This window comes from Lactuca saligna, chromosome 1 (genome assembly GCF_052625555.1).
Source record: "Lactuca saligna cultivar CGN05327 chromosome 1, ASM5262555v1, whole genome shotgun sequence".
NCBI lineage: Eukaryota > Viridiplantae > Streptophyta > Magnoliopsida > Asterales > Asteraceae > Lactuca > Lactuca saligna.
The window spans coordinates 162826801-162841614 of NC_136417.1; the positions used below are offsets into that span (position 1 = coordinate 162826801).

The 14814-nt window shown below is 39.3% G+C and overlaps 1 protein-coding gene across 1 annotated transcript; it reads left to right on the plus strand.

The window, feature by feature from the left end:
- Window positions 1-150: 150 nt before the first annotated feature.
- Window positions 151-14348, plus strand: LOC145013115 (uncharacterized). Its single transcript, XM_078971924.1, has 3 exons — window positions 151-328; window positions 11842-14160; window positions 14215-14348. The coding sequence occupies exons 1-3, from the start codon at window positions 151-153 to the stop codon at window positions 14346-14348; spliced, it is 2631 nt and encodes an 876-aa protein (XP_078828050.1).
- Window positions 14349-14814: the final 466 nt, after the last annotated feature.

Consider the following 14814-nt stretch of genomic DNA (forward strand, 5'->3'; position numbering starts at 1 on the left):
TAAAAATTTCAATTATGAATTACTTGCAAATTACAATGACAAACAAGACTAGATACACATACAACCAATACATTCCATTACAATAATGCCCAACTCATAAGCCTTATAAAAGACTTATTATCGTTCATCTTTGATCTTTGTAGGTAAAGGATGCCACCAAGGAAGTTAAACAGACACAAAAACAATACACCAACAACTCCACCACCGCCACCACCTCCACAGATGGACACTACCATTTTCCAAGCTGTGGTGACAGCCGCTGTGGCGGCTGTCATTGCACAAATCATTGGTGACAGTACGAATGGAAACAACAACGGAATTGGAAACGGTACTAGTAGTTTTTGTTGGGTTTTGAGCAATCTAACACTTCCTAAGTGTGCATGCAACCCTAATAAACCTTGGATCTATGTTTGTCTAAATACATGCAAAATAATAATTTTCCAAGGTTTATAACCTATCTAACATGGCATGGGGAACATTTCAACATAAAAGAGTTAGAAGAGATTACATACCTTTTGGTGAGTTTGGTTCTAAGGAGTTTGAGGGCCAAGCACCAATAGTGTGAATGCCTCAAATGGAATCACAAACACCACAAACTCTTGGAAAACTTTGAGAGAGTATACACCTTCTATAAAATCGGCCACACACATGCACACACACACTAGTTCACTAGTTTTCTCTTAGGCTCCATTTCATGCTCCATAAGCATGCTTATATAATGTGCATGGTTAGGGTGAAAACCCTAATAACCCATGTCTTTTCCTTTCCCAAGGATCCATGGGTTAAAAGCTCCATGGATCATCCATGGACTTCCACATAAGCCTAGCCCATTAACAAATGAGTATTAGCCCACACTATATAAAACAAATAGCCCATAATTTAATTAGTATTCCTTTTAATCTCTAAATTAATTCATAATTAATTTAAGACTAAAACTAATTAAATATCGTAACTTCATATTAATATATTATAACTCATAATATATTAATAAACATATGTGTATAACTCTCATAAAATTATCCATAATAGTTTGGATGAGATGCAACCCAAATGGACCATGTCGGTCGAGTCAAGTATATACCAAATAAGTTATGGACTTAGACACCTTATCCAACAGACTCCCACTTGGATAAGTCTAATAACTATATTTTCCTATAACTTCAGGAACCAACCAACAATCGTAGCTCTCGAAAACTCCCTCGAACAATGAAGACTCTGTCGAACTATGAAGCGCCATTTTAGATAAGTGATCACATAATCCTCTGTTCTCATGATATCAGTCGGACAAACACATGGAACTATGTCTTGCTTATTGTCTAGCAGTTGTTTCTCGATTTTCCGATTAGTTTGACGAAGAACTTCGCTGAACACATCGGTTTAGTTCTGACCAGGCCTGGTACATGGGTCAACACAAAATCATCGAGGGGCCCAGATATTGCTTCTATTTCAAGAAGGAACAGATAAACTTCGACTGATATGCTTGTTCTACTACTTATTGAATTGTACACAAAGGCACGTTTTATAACATCAAGTTACTGATGTGTTTATGTGCAATCAATGCACAACCAACTCATAGGTAACAACTCATATCTCTAGGTTTAAAGATTTATATGATGTTATCGTCTCACGATCACTCGAGATAAATTCCATGAAGTGATACAAGTGAGCGTGGGTTTATACCAATACTCATAACTTATGAGTACTCATGAATGTTGCAGCAACCATTGCCATGTCTAAACACCTTTAAGGCATCTACAAACCCAATTCATGACAATCTTGATTCATACCTACTTCCGACGTATGATCGATTGTGGAGGTTTGAATAAATTAATTATTCTGGAAGTCAAAACAAGCAAAACTGAAACAATAGTAAATAATTGACAATGATAGTAACACTTTACTCATAAATAAATCACAAATTTTATTCATCATCAAACGTCGATTACATTTTACAAGTTTCAGGAAAACTATCTAATCTGTAAAACTAATATCGTCCCTCAGCCCGATGCGTCTCGCATGCTGAAAATGCTTAACCCTCGTCAGTCCCTTCGTAAGGGGATCTGCAGGATTCTCATCCGATGATATCCTCCTTGTCACAAGGAGTCCTTCTTCAATCTTGTGTCTTATGAAGTGATATTTTCTGTCAATGTGTCGGGATCTGCCATGATCTCTTGGTTCCTTGGCTAAGGTAACCGCACTATTGTTGTCACAGAAAATCTCTATAGGTTCCTTAATAGCTGGTACAACTCCAAGGTCTCCGATGAAGTTCTTTAGCCATATCTCCTACTTCGCTGCTTCACTCGCTGCTATATACTCTGAGTCACAAGTCGAATCAGCCACTGTCTCCTGCTTGGAACTCTTCCAAGAAATTGCCCCTCCATTTAAGGTAAAGATCCAGCCCAACTGAGAGCGGAAATTATCCCTATCAGTCTGAAAACCAGCATCACTATACCCTAATATTCTCAAGTCATCACTGCCACCAAGGGTGAGGATCCAATCCTTAGTCCTCCGCAGGTACTTGAGAATGTTCTTTATCGCGGTCCAATGAGCCTTGCCAGGGTTCCCCTGATACCTGCTGACCATGCTCAAAGCAAATGCCACATCAGGACGGGTACAAGTCATAGCATACATGATCGAGCCAACTGCGGAAGCATATGGTAATTGGCTCATCTCAGCTATCTCTGCCTCTGTACTCGGACTCTGAGTCTTACTCAGTTTGGTATTGCTTTGGATCGGTAAATCTCCTTTCTTGGAATTCTCCATGTTGAACCTTTTCAACACCTCATCCAAGTAGATACTCTGACTAAGTCCAATTAGTCTTCTACTCCTTTCTCTTAATATCCTTATCCCTAGGATATAGGTAGCCTCCCCTAGGTCCTTCGTAGCAAAGCACTTCCCAAGCCAGGACTTAACCTCCTGCAAGGTTGGGATGTCATTTCCTATGAGTAGTATGTCATCCACATACAGTACCAAGAAGCTAACTATACTCCCACTAGCTCTGACATACACGCAAGACTCATATTCGCTTCTCAAGAAGCCAAACTCTTTTACCTTCTCATCAAAACAAAGATTCCAGCTACGAGATGCTTATTTTAATCCATAAATGGATTTCTCAAGCTTGCATACTCTATTAGGGTACTCTGCATTGACAAAACCCTCTGGTTGATTCATGTACACATCCTCAGCCAACTTTCCATTAAGGAAAGCGGTTTTGACATCCATTTGCCATATTTCATAATCATGAAATGATGCAATGGCTAACATAACCCTAATAGACTTAATCTTTGCTACCGGCGAAAAGGTTTCATCATAATCAACACCTTGAGTTTGAGTAAAACCCTTCGCAACCAGTCGAGCCATTATAAGTATGCACTTTTCCTTCCATGTCTGTCTTCTTCTTGAAGATCCATTTGCACCCGACTGTTTTACGGCCTGGTATATTGTCAACCAAGTTCCAAACTTGATTGTCATACATGGACTATATCTCGCTGTCCATAGCCTCCTTCCATTTAGCAGACTCCGGGCCTGCCATGGCTTCCTTAACACTGCTAGGTTCATCCAAATTTACTAGTGTACTATCACTAATAAACGTATCACCTTCCGTAGTAATATGAAAACCATAATAAAACGAAGGTGTGTTCCTAACCCGTGTGGAACGCCTCGAAGGTACAGACTCGTCAGCTGGATCAACAGGAGTTTCCTCCTCAGGTTGATTGCTAGTGTCTGAGGTTCCTTCACCAATTGATTCTTGAATTTCTTCAAGATCAATTTGCCTCCCACTGTCTCCTTGGCTTATAAATTCTTTCTCGCGAAAGATCCCTCTTCGTGCTACAAAGACCACATTCTCACTGGGTCTGTAGAAGAGGTAACCGAAGGATTTCTGTGGGTAGCCGATGAAAATACACCTTTCACTTCGGGGTTCAAGCTTATCATGAGTTTCGCGCCTCACGAAGACTTCGCAACCCCAAATTTTGATGTGGTCCAAATTGGGAACCTTCCCAGTCCACATCTCATGAGGTGTTTTGGTAACCTTCTTTGTAAGGACTAGATTAAGGATATGGGCGGCAGTCTCTAAGGCATACCCCCAAAAAGAGATTGGTAACGAAACTCGACTCATCATAGAGCAAACCATGTCCAACAAGGTTCGATTACGCCTCTCAACTACACCATTCAGCTGTGGTGTCCTGGGAGGAGTCAATTGTGAGACAATCCCACACTCCTTAAGGTAGTCAAGGAACTCGGTACTAAGATACTCACCACCTCGATCGGATCGAAGCATCTTAATGTTCCTGCCCAATTGATTTTCTACTTCCTGCTTGAATTCCTTAAACCTTTCAAAGGTTTCGGACTTATTTTTGATTAAGTAGACATACCCATATCTACTAAAATCATCAATAAAAGTCACATAATACCGATTAGCATCCCTTGTGGCGGTTTTGAATGGCCCACATACATCAGTATGTATTAGGTCCAACAAACCTTCACCCCTCTCACAAGTTCCAGTGAAGGGTGATTTTGTCATTTTTCCAAGTAGACAAGATTCACAACTATCATCTGATTTGAGGTCAAATGATTCCAAGACTCCACTCTTTTGGAGTTGTCCTATGCGTTTCTTGTTTACATGTCCAAGACGACAATGCCACAATGATGCTTTATCTAGGATAGTAGAAGAATCAATATACAACACATTATTTCCTAAGTTGTCCACAATCGACACAGTTTCATACACACCATCACAAGGTAATGCTTTAAAATAAAACACATTATTAAAGAAAGCATTAATACCACCACATTCATTATCAAACGAAAAGGTAAAACCTTGTTTGTACAAAGCATGAAAAGAAATAATATTCCTCGCCATTTCAGACGAGTACACACATTTATTCAAATCTAATTTTAACCCATTATTAAGCAACAAAGTATAAACTCCAATCTTGGAAACAGGTGAAGCCTTCCTATTCCCCATGATTAAGTTTATCTTTCCGTGCTCCACATCCTCACTTCTTCTTAGGCCCTGCAAATCAGAACATATGTGAATACCACATCCTGTATAAGGCACCCAAGAGTTAGAGTATGTTGAGTAATTAGACAATATAGTGTAAATACCTGCATAGGTGGGTTTCACTTTCCCATCCTTTAGATCCTGCAAGTACTTAGGGCAGTTTCGCTTCTAGTGTGCCTTTTCATGGCAATAAAAGCATTCAGTATCCTTGGGAATGGCAGAAGGAGTGACAGAACCGTTCTTAGTCTTTGATGAGGAGCCTTCAAGAGACTTTCCCTTGGTACCCTTCGAAGGGTGCTTCCTCTTTTTCCCTTTGCCTTGCCCAATAGCTAAAACAGGGGTAGAAGTTGGAGTAGGAGTAGTAGAGGTAACAACCGCTTTACCCTTAAAACCGGTTTCAGCGGTCTTCAAGAGTCCTTGAAGCTTGCTGAGGGTAACTTCCTCCTGGTTCATATGATATGTCATTCGAAAATGATCATAACAAGAAGGCAAGGAGTGCAAAATGATGTCAATTGCCAACTCCTCGGGGATGTTAACATTCAGCTTCAGCAAACGGTCCACATACCTTTGCATCTTTTGCATGTGGCCCGTGACGGATTCACCATCCTTCATGCGGGTAGTTATTATGGAGGAGATTATTTCATACCGCTCCTGACGAGCACTCTGATGGTACCTTTCCATCAGGTCTTGGTGCATCTCAAAAGGGTAGAAATCTTCATACGACTTTTGGAGCTCGGCTGTCATCGTGGCCATCATGATACATGCCACCTTAGTAGCATCTCTCTCATGAGTCCTGAATTCAGCGATCTCCTCAGGAGTAGCAGTAGACTCATCAAGTTCTTTTAACTCCTTATCGAGGACATATTCCTTGTCCTCGTAACGAGTAACCATCCTGATGTTCCTAATCCAATCCATGAAGTTGGAACCATCAAAGATGACCCTCCCACAAAGATTCATGAGAGAGAAAGAACCAGTTGGGTTAGAGCCTGAAGCATTAGTGTTGGAAGACATCTGAAAGAAGAAAGTAAGTTTAGATTAGATATTTAGGATCCTTAATAAGACACCCAAATGTAATATTAAGGCTAGGATCCAATCACAATATATTACACTTAGAAGAGGGATGCCGTAATCTAAGTAATAATATATTTGAAAGGTAGGTGAATGACGATTCACCAATTTCCACCATGAAAACGAAATGATTTATTAGGTTTAATTGGATTTGAAATTCCTAGATTCTTTTGAGATTCATTGAACTTTTCAATGGCATGTTTCAATCTCGATTGTGCCCTTCAAGTTTTGTGACTGGGATGCGGAGGATCAAAAAAACAAGGTGTGAATAACCATGCTAATTCACTTGGTACTCTTAATATTATCACGTAATCAATGTGTCGGTTAACCACACACGTTCCATTGATCTATGACAAACAGTAAGTCACCCTTCGTGATCCTTACTAGTCCTAGTTAGTGTGCCGGTTAACCACACACGCTCCACCAACGACTTGGTAAGGTACAAAGTGTGAATTCCATGGACTAGCACCATGTTCACATTTTCCTAAAATAACTAAGATTGGGAATTAAAAGAGTTTAGTTATTTTATAATAATCATTATACTTTTAATGAGGATTTAAAGTCATTGTTCTACCCGTTCGGCTAACGACCCTCCACCGATCAAGCAAGCGGTGGGTGAGAGTATACACCCATTAAGTCGCCATTTTATAGGCAACAACCTTATACCCACCTTATAGACCGGCTTCGTGAATGAGGCCTACTAACGGTAAAACGACTTATTCTTATACATATATATAATAATTAACCATTAATGTTATAAATAGTATAAGGGTTGAATTTTAACTATTAAAACTCTAAGGTTTGGAATTAAAGTTTATTAAAGTGTGTGAAACTTTACAAATTCCAAAACTTGAGGGCAAGTTTTGTAACTTTGCAAAACTCTTCATTTCATAACTTATGAATTAAAGGTTCATAAAAATGAAGACTCTTCATTTTCATGTAACTTATGTGTTTTAAGTGTGTGTTAAATGAAAGTGACCATTGGTAATCCATAACTTGAGGACAAATTATGGACTCCATTAAAACACATAAATGATAAAGAATTAATCCTAAACAATTCAGCAAATAATTCCTATCATTTTCTAAATTCATAAGAACATGAACATGATCATCAAAAATTCAAGAATTATATGAACACATAAAATCATGGAATTTTGATATATGCTATTGCAAATAGATTAGAACAACCATTACACCAACTAAAATAAGTTTTATAACACCAAAACAGTTTAGGGTAATGTTTCTAGTCCATTTCCAGCAGCAAAAGTCGAGAATCTGCACTCTTTCGATCCTACCCGTCGAGTGCATGAACTTACTCGCCGAGTAGGTTGAAGTTTGCCTTGGACTCGTCGAGTCCCCCCAATGGACTCGGCGAGTCCACCATGCTGACAGCAACGATTTCGACTTTTTTCACTATTTTGCATCAAGTATCAAACAAGCAAGCCTAGGCTCTGATACCACTGTTGGGTTTTGAGCAATCTAACACTTCCTAAGTGTGCATGCAACCCTAATAAACCTTGGATCTATGTTTGTCTAAATACATGCAAAATAATAATTTTCCAAGGTTTATAACCTATCTAACATGGCATGGGGAACATTTCAACATAAAAGAGTTAGAAGAGATTACATACCTTTTGGTGAGTTTGGTTCTAAGGAGTTTAAGGGCCAAGCACCAATAGTGTGAATGCCTCAAATGGAATCACAAACACCACGAACTCTTGGAAAACTTTGAGAGAGTATACACCTTGTATAAAATCGGCCACACACATGCACACACACAATAGTTCACTAGTTTTCTCTTAGGCTCCATTTCATGCTCCATAAGCATGCTTATATAGTGTGCATGGTTAGGGTGAAACCCTAATAACCCATGTCTTTTCCTTTTCCAGGGATCCATGGGTTAAAAGCTCCATGGATCATCCATGGACTTCCACATAAGCCTAGCCCATTAACAAATGAGTATTAGCCCACACTATATAAAACAAATAGCCCATAATTTAATTAGTATTCCTTTTAATCTCTAAATTAATTCATAATTAATTTAAGACTAAAACTAATTAAATAACGTAACTTCATATTAATATATTATAACTCATAATATATTAATAAACATATGTGTATAACTCTCAAAAAAGTATCCATAATAGTTTGGATGAGATGCAACCCAAATGGACCATGCCGGTCGGGTCAAGTATATACCAAATAAGTTATGGACTTAGAAACCTTATCCAACAGTTTTAACCTGGGAGAAAAAACAACGGCACCCACAAATGTGCTCTTACAAAGAATTCATGAACTGCAAACCCAAAACCTATCATGTCGATGACTGTGTCGTTACTTTGATAAGATGGTTTGAGAAAACCAAGTTGGTGTTTGAAATATGTGCATGTCCGGACGAATATAAAGTCAGATATGGCCAAAGCCATAGGTTGGGAGGCCCTGAAAGTGATCATGCTCGAGGAATATTGCCCAAGGAGCAAGGTACATAAACTGGAACAAGAACTATGGGATAACACCATGAAAGGCTCTAATATTTCCACTTACACTGCCCGATTTAGCGAATTGACAACTTGTGCCCTGGAATGGTCACCCCATAACCTAAGAAAGTGGAGCATTACATTTGGGAACTATCCCCTCAAATCCAGGGAATGCTCATGTCCACTAAGTCGAGCACCTTCGACAGTCCTAAGTATTTGGCACACACTCTTGTCGACCAAGGAGTTAGTCAAGGCATTATAACCCCCATGCCCAAACAACCAAGGAGGAGAGACAACAAAAAGAATTTTGGGAATAAGAAGAGGGACCAACCCACTCAAGACCCGGTTAAGAAACAACAAATAGTGGTCGCCCATGCCATTACCACCCCTACCACCCTTACACCAGCCAAGCAATATGTTGGGACTCTTCCGAAGTGCAATAAATGTAACTACCATCACCATGGAGCCTATCGAGAACTGCAATACAACAATCGCAACAAGAAGGGGCATATCGCGCGTTTCTATAAAACGTGAGCACAACAACCCTCCCAAGCTGCTAATGATGGGGTGAGTCGGGCATGCTACGAATGCGGTGAAATAAGGCATTTCAAGAGGGACTGGCCAAAGGAATAGAACATAAATGGCGGAGGCGTGGGAAGGGTTTTAGAAATGGGGCATGAGGAAGCCATAAGGGATCCCACCATGATTACTGGTACGTTTCTCCTCCATAACTCATACGCATGCATACTCTTCGATAGTGGTGCGGAGAAAAGTTTCGTGAGCCACGAGTTTAAACACCTACATAGGATGCACTTTAACTCTAAATTACCATTCCTTCCAAATCGAAGTAACGCCGATCACAATAAGAAGATTTGATGTTATCATAGGCATAGATTGGTTAAGTCCTCACCATGCCAATATCCTATGTTCTGAAAAGGCTATTCTCCGTAACCTACCAAAAAGCAAAACTCTCGTAATCTATGGTGATAAACCCGACATGAATCTACAAATCATCTCTTGCATCAAGGCTCAAAAGTACCTACACACCCATGTTGTTGATGGGAAATAGGAGGTAAAACGCATCAAGAACATTCCAAATTTTGTAACTTTCCTGATGTGTTCCAAGAAGACCTTCCAGCAATACCACTTGTACGCTAGGTCGAGTTGAGAATTAACTTGATCCCCAGAGCCACCCCGTAGCCAAATCCCCATACCGTTTAGCACCAGCGGAGATGCAAGAGTTTTCCAGCCAACTACACGAACTGCAAAGCAAGGGATGTATTAGACCGAGCTTCTAACCTTAGGGAGCACCAATCTTGTTCGTGAAAAAGAAGGACAGAACTTTCTGCATGTACATGGAATATCGACAACCAAACAAAGTCACTATCAAGAACCGTTATCCCCTACCTCGAATCAACGACCTTTTTGATCAACTGCAAGGATCGAACTATTTCTCAAAGATCGACCTAAGGTCATGTTACCATCAAATGTGAGTCCAGGATATAGATATACATAAAACTGCCTTTAGAACACGCTACGGTCACTACGAGTATTTGGTGATGCCTTTTGAGCTGACTAATGCACACACGGTCTTCATAGACCTAATTAACCATGTGTGCCAATATTACCTGGATAAATTTGTGATAGTATTTATCGATGACATACTAATGTATTCACGAAGTGAGGAAGAACATGGTCAACATCTGCGACAAGTCTTGGAAACGTTAAGAGTCGAGAAGCTTTATGCAAAATTTTCAAATGCGAATTTTGGATCCAAACAGTGGATTTCTTGGGACACGTGGTCAGCAAAGAAGGGTGTTAGGTGCATTTCATGCATTCATTTTTTATAGTTTTAGTTCATAAAAGTGCATTACATTTAGGTTTAGACTCATGCATTTTGTATAATTTCGGGATTTTTCATGATGCAATTCCATTCACATGCTTTTAGGATATTTCAGGGACTTATGAAGGTTGGATCTTGTTGGAGGAAGTTATCAAGAGTTGGAGACAAAGTTGTAGAAGTTTTGGAGCTTTGAAGAGAGAGAATGAAGAAATGAAGAATTTGGCTTCGCAGGAGTTTACACGGCCGTGTAAATTTACACCTTTGATTTACACGGGCCGTGTCAACGTATATGCAAGGACATTCTACTTCGAAGACCTGGAAGAATTAAGCATTCTACTTTTCTTGTTTACACGGCCGTGTAAACCCTCACCTTTGATTTACACGGGCCGTGTAAACGTCTCGACAGTTTTAAAGTGGTTTTTGTCTTCTTATAATGGAGACAATCAGTTTGGATGGGGGTTAGGTCGGCTTTTGGGAGGAGAAGAGATGATTTTCAGAGCTTTTGCAAGTAGATTAACAGTTGGAAAACACTTTAATTTCTTTTTGTAAGTCAATTTGAAGTTTAAACATGTTTGATTTGTAGTCCAACCTAGATATGTGTGGTTGATTTTATTATCATTTCCGAATCTGAATTCTTAAGTATGTGTTGTTAGACTGTAACTTGAATTTGACTTATGTTTAACATCTAGTAATCTTTGATTTGATCTTAATCATGTGTTTGATTAGTTCTCTTTTTCACTTGATCAATGAACTAGGGTTCTATTCAATCTAGTTAATCAAATCATGAAATTCGTATATGTTTTATGATTTGATGTTAGTAACACTCACTTACTTGGTTGTAATTAGATCAAAATTAGTGCAATCAAAGATTAAATGTTTGTATTCCCAAGCTTAAGAGGAATGTTAAACATTGTTGGTAATTAATGCAAGAACATAATGTCATTTAATGATTTAATGCAAGAGCTTATTTGGGTTAAATCAATTAAATGAAATTTTATTTAAAGAGCTTATTTTGAATAAAATACTTTTGCCAATTTGGATATTAGAGTTTATTAATATCCAACTTACCAACCTAGATTGAACATGAGTTATAATCATATTACATCTTTCAACATAATACATATATAAGAGTCAGAATCGGAAATGTACTTCTTCTACTGCGTTTGTTTTCAATCTTTCTTATTTATGAAGTTTAATTCAAGTTTAAATACAAACCCCCATTTCAATATTACTTGTATTATGTGTGAAAATATGGAAAGATAAAAAGTCTCGTATCTCTATGGACCGACCCTGCTTACTCTATACTATCTTTAGTATTAGAAAAAGCAGTGATTTAAGTTATATTAATATTATTTTATCCCATCATTTGTTGGTTTGACACCCAAACAAATTGGCGCCGTTGCCGAGGATACGGTAGTACTAATTGTTTATGCCAAGATCTTTTCGCACAGGTACAGCTTTACCAGTTGATTTGGAAATAGAGAAATCTGCTAAACAGAGAAGGAAGCAAGCCAAACTTTTAAAGAAACAACAACAATCCAGAGCTTCTTCATCAAATCCATCAACTACATCCTCTCCAACATCCAAAAGTATCACCCCACCATCTTCACCTACTCCTACCATGGCAGACAACCATGGAGGACATCAAAATCCTCCACATCCACCACCTGAACAAACCTTTAGACAATGGGCTACTCAAGATGTCACCCAACAACCTTTGTGCATAAATTACCCTGCAGCAATCAACTTTGAACTCAAGTCTGGACTCATCCATTTGTTACCCTCATTCCGTGGTCTTGAGAATGAAGACCCACATAAATTCCTTAAGGAATTTCATGTTGTTTGTGTGGGTATGAAGCCACATGAAGTCACAGAAGATCAAATCAAGTTAAGGGCATTCCCCTTTGCTTTACAAGATTCAGCCAAGGAGTGGTTGTATGACTTACCACCGGGGTCAGTCACAACATGGAATGAACTTGCAAGGATGTTTCTGGATAAATATTTTCCCGAAATGAGAGCTTCAGCTTTACGTAGAGAGATAATTGGCATTAAGCAACAAAAGAGAGATGCCTTGCATACTTATTGGGAACGGTTCAAGAAATTGTGCTCAAGATGTCCACAACATGGGATTACAAAATATCAGTTGCTGCAGTATTTTTGTGAAGGAATGTCATCTTGGGATAGGAGATTACTCAATGCATCAAGTGGTGGATCTATAGCTGATAAGACTCCAACAGAAATTAGAGTTCTTATCAAAAACATGGCAGAAGAGTCCAAGCATACAGTTCAAGAAGAAGAATGGTACATAGATGCACCCCGAGGTGTAAAGGAGGTCCAGACTCCTCAAATTGAAGCTCAATTGTCCGAACTTACGAAAGTGGTTATGATGCTAGCCAAAGACAAAGGTGTGCAACCCACACCCCGTCCATGCGGTATTTGTACTCAAGTGGGGAATCCAACCGACATGTGTCCTCAACTTCAAGAGGAAGATTATGAAGAAGCAAAAGCCATGGGAGGTTTTCTTGGGTCTAGTCAAAGGGGATATGAGCAGCCACGAGGTGATCAAAGATGGAACAACAATCAAGGTTGGGGAGGAAATCAACAAGGGAACTATCAACCAAGTCAACCACATCAATACCAACAAAGACCGCCTTTTCCACCACAAAACTTTCAGCCAAGGCAACCACAACACCCTCCTCAACAAGCAGGTTCATCAAGTATGTATTTAGAGGACATAGTAAAAAGTTTGGCAACTAGTACACAAGCTTTCCAACAAGAGACAAGAGCAAGCATAAAGAACTTAGAGAAACAAGTTTCACAGCTTGCTATTTCCGTAAGCAAACTAGAATCTCAAGGAAAGTTGCTTGCCCAAACTGAAGCAAACCCAAGGCACAATGTGTGTGCCATCACATTGAGAGGCGGGAAAAGCTATGATGGTCCAAAATTTTCGGTTGATCAAAAAGAAGATGAAATAGTGGTTGAAGAGGCAACCAAAGAAGAGAAGGAGGAAGAGAAAACAAGCGAAAGGAAGCCCCTCATCGCCGAGTCCAAAGTCACACCTGCTCCATTTCCCGAAAGATTAAAGAGCACGAAGAAAGAACGGGAGGAGAATGACATCATGAAAATGTTCAAGAGAGTTCAAATCAACATTCCACTCCTCGAGGTCATCAAGCAAGTACCTAGATATGCAAGGTTCCTTAAGGATCTTTGTGTATCTAAAAAGAAATTAAAAGGAAATCAAGTCGTAGCGGTTGGGGAGCATGTATCCGCGGTTTTGCAAAAGAGGATGCCCCCAAAGTGCAAGGATCCCGGTGTCTTTACCGTACCTTGCAAGTTGGGAAATCTTTATGTACCTCGAGCTATGCTTGATCTAGGTGCATCTGTAAATGTCCTACCATATTCTCTTTTCAAATCAATTGGTGTAGGAACATTGAGCAAAACCGGTGTGATCATCCAACTTGCTGATCGGTCTTTGGTACACCCAAAGGGAGTATTAGAGGACGTGTTAGTGCAAGTCGATGAATTTGTCTTCCCGGCTGATTTTTATGTCTTAGATATGGGAGACGATGACTCTCCAAGTTCAAGTTCCATTCTTTTGGGTAGACCTTTTCTTAAAACTTCTAAAACAAAAATCGATGTCTACAATGGAACCTTGAGTATGGAATTTGATGGTGAAGTTATCAACTTCAATGTGCATGAAGCACAAAAGACTCCTTTTGATGTTCAATCTGTTAATTTTGTCAATTTCATCCATCCCTCAACAAGAAAGGGTTTGAACTTGTCTAACAATGAATTTCTGGAGTTAGTTTTGTCATGAAAACTAGACAGGGACAAAGCCAAAGAGCTTGCAAAGAAGTTTGATATGGATAATGAAGTGTTGGAGATTTTAGAGTTTATTGATGACAAGAAGCATGTGAGGAGTGATGATATGTTAGAGAGGCCCACGTATCGAGACTGAAGCACAAATAGTTGGGGTCCAAGTCGAGCCAACGACATTAAAAAGGGGCGGCTAACCGGGAGGCAACCTAGGGGTATTTTTGTCATTTAGTATATTTTCATTGTATTTTCTTTGCTTTCAAACTTCCAAGTTGTTTTTCATGCTAAAAAAGGGTTAAAAATCATTTTTCGGGCAGTAGAGGTTTAGCGGGTTGCAATTTCAAAAAGTGAAAAAAATCAAGTTTTTTGGCTTTCTCAGAAGTTTTCACGGCCGTGTAAACTTATGCCTTGCATTTACACGGGCCGTGTAAACGATTGAACACGGTTTATATGATTCAGGGATTTACACGGCCGTGTAAACCCTCACCTTTGATTTACACGGGCCGTGTAAACGTAAAAACAGGGCTGAACGATTTTAAGGTCAAATCTCGATTTTTCTAACTCATTCTTCACTCAATACCTGTGATTCCCTCTCTCCCTACTGCCCC

Bases quoted from the DNA above. Each gene is read 5' to 3' on its own strand.
- LOC145013115 (XM_078971924.1), top strand. From the start codon at position 151: ATGCCACCAAGGAAGTTAAACAGACACAAAAACAATACACCAACAACT. The intron at 329-11,841 runs GTACTAGTAGTT...CTTTTCGCACAG, and splicing joins CAACAACGGAATTGGAAACG to GTACAGCTTTACCAGTTGAT. The intron at 14,161-14,214 runs GTTTGAACTTGT...CATGAAAACTAG, and splicing joins CCATCCCTCAACAAGAAAGG to ACAGGGACAAAGCCAAAGAG.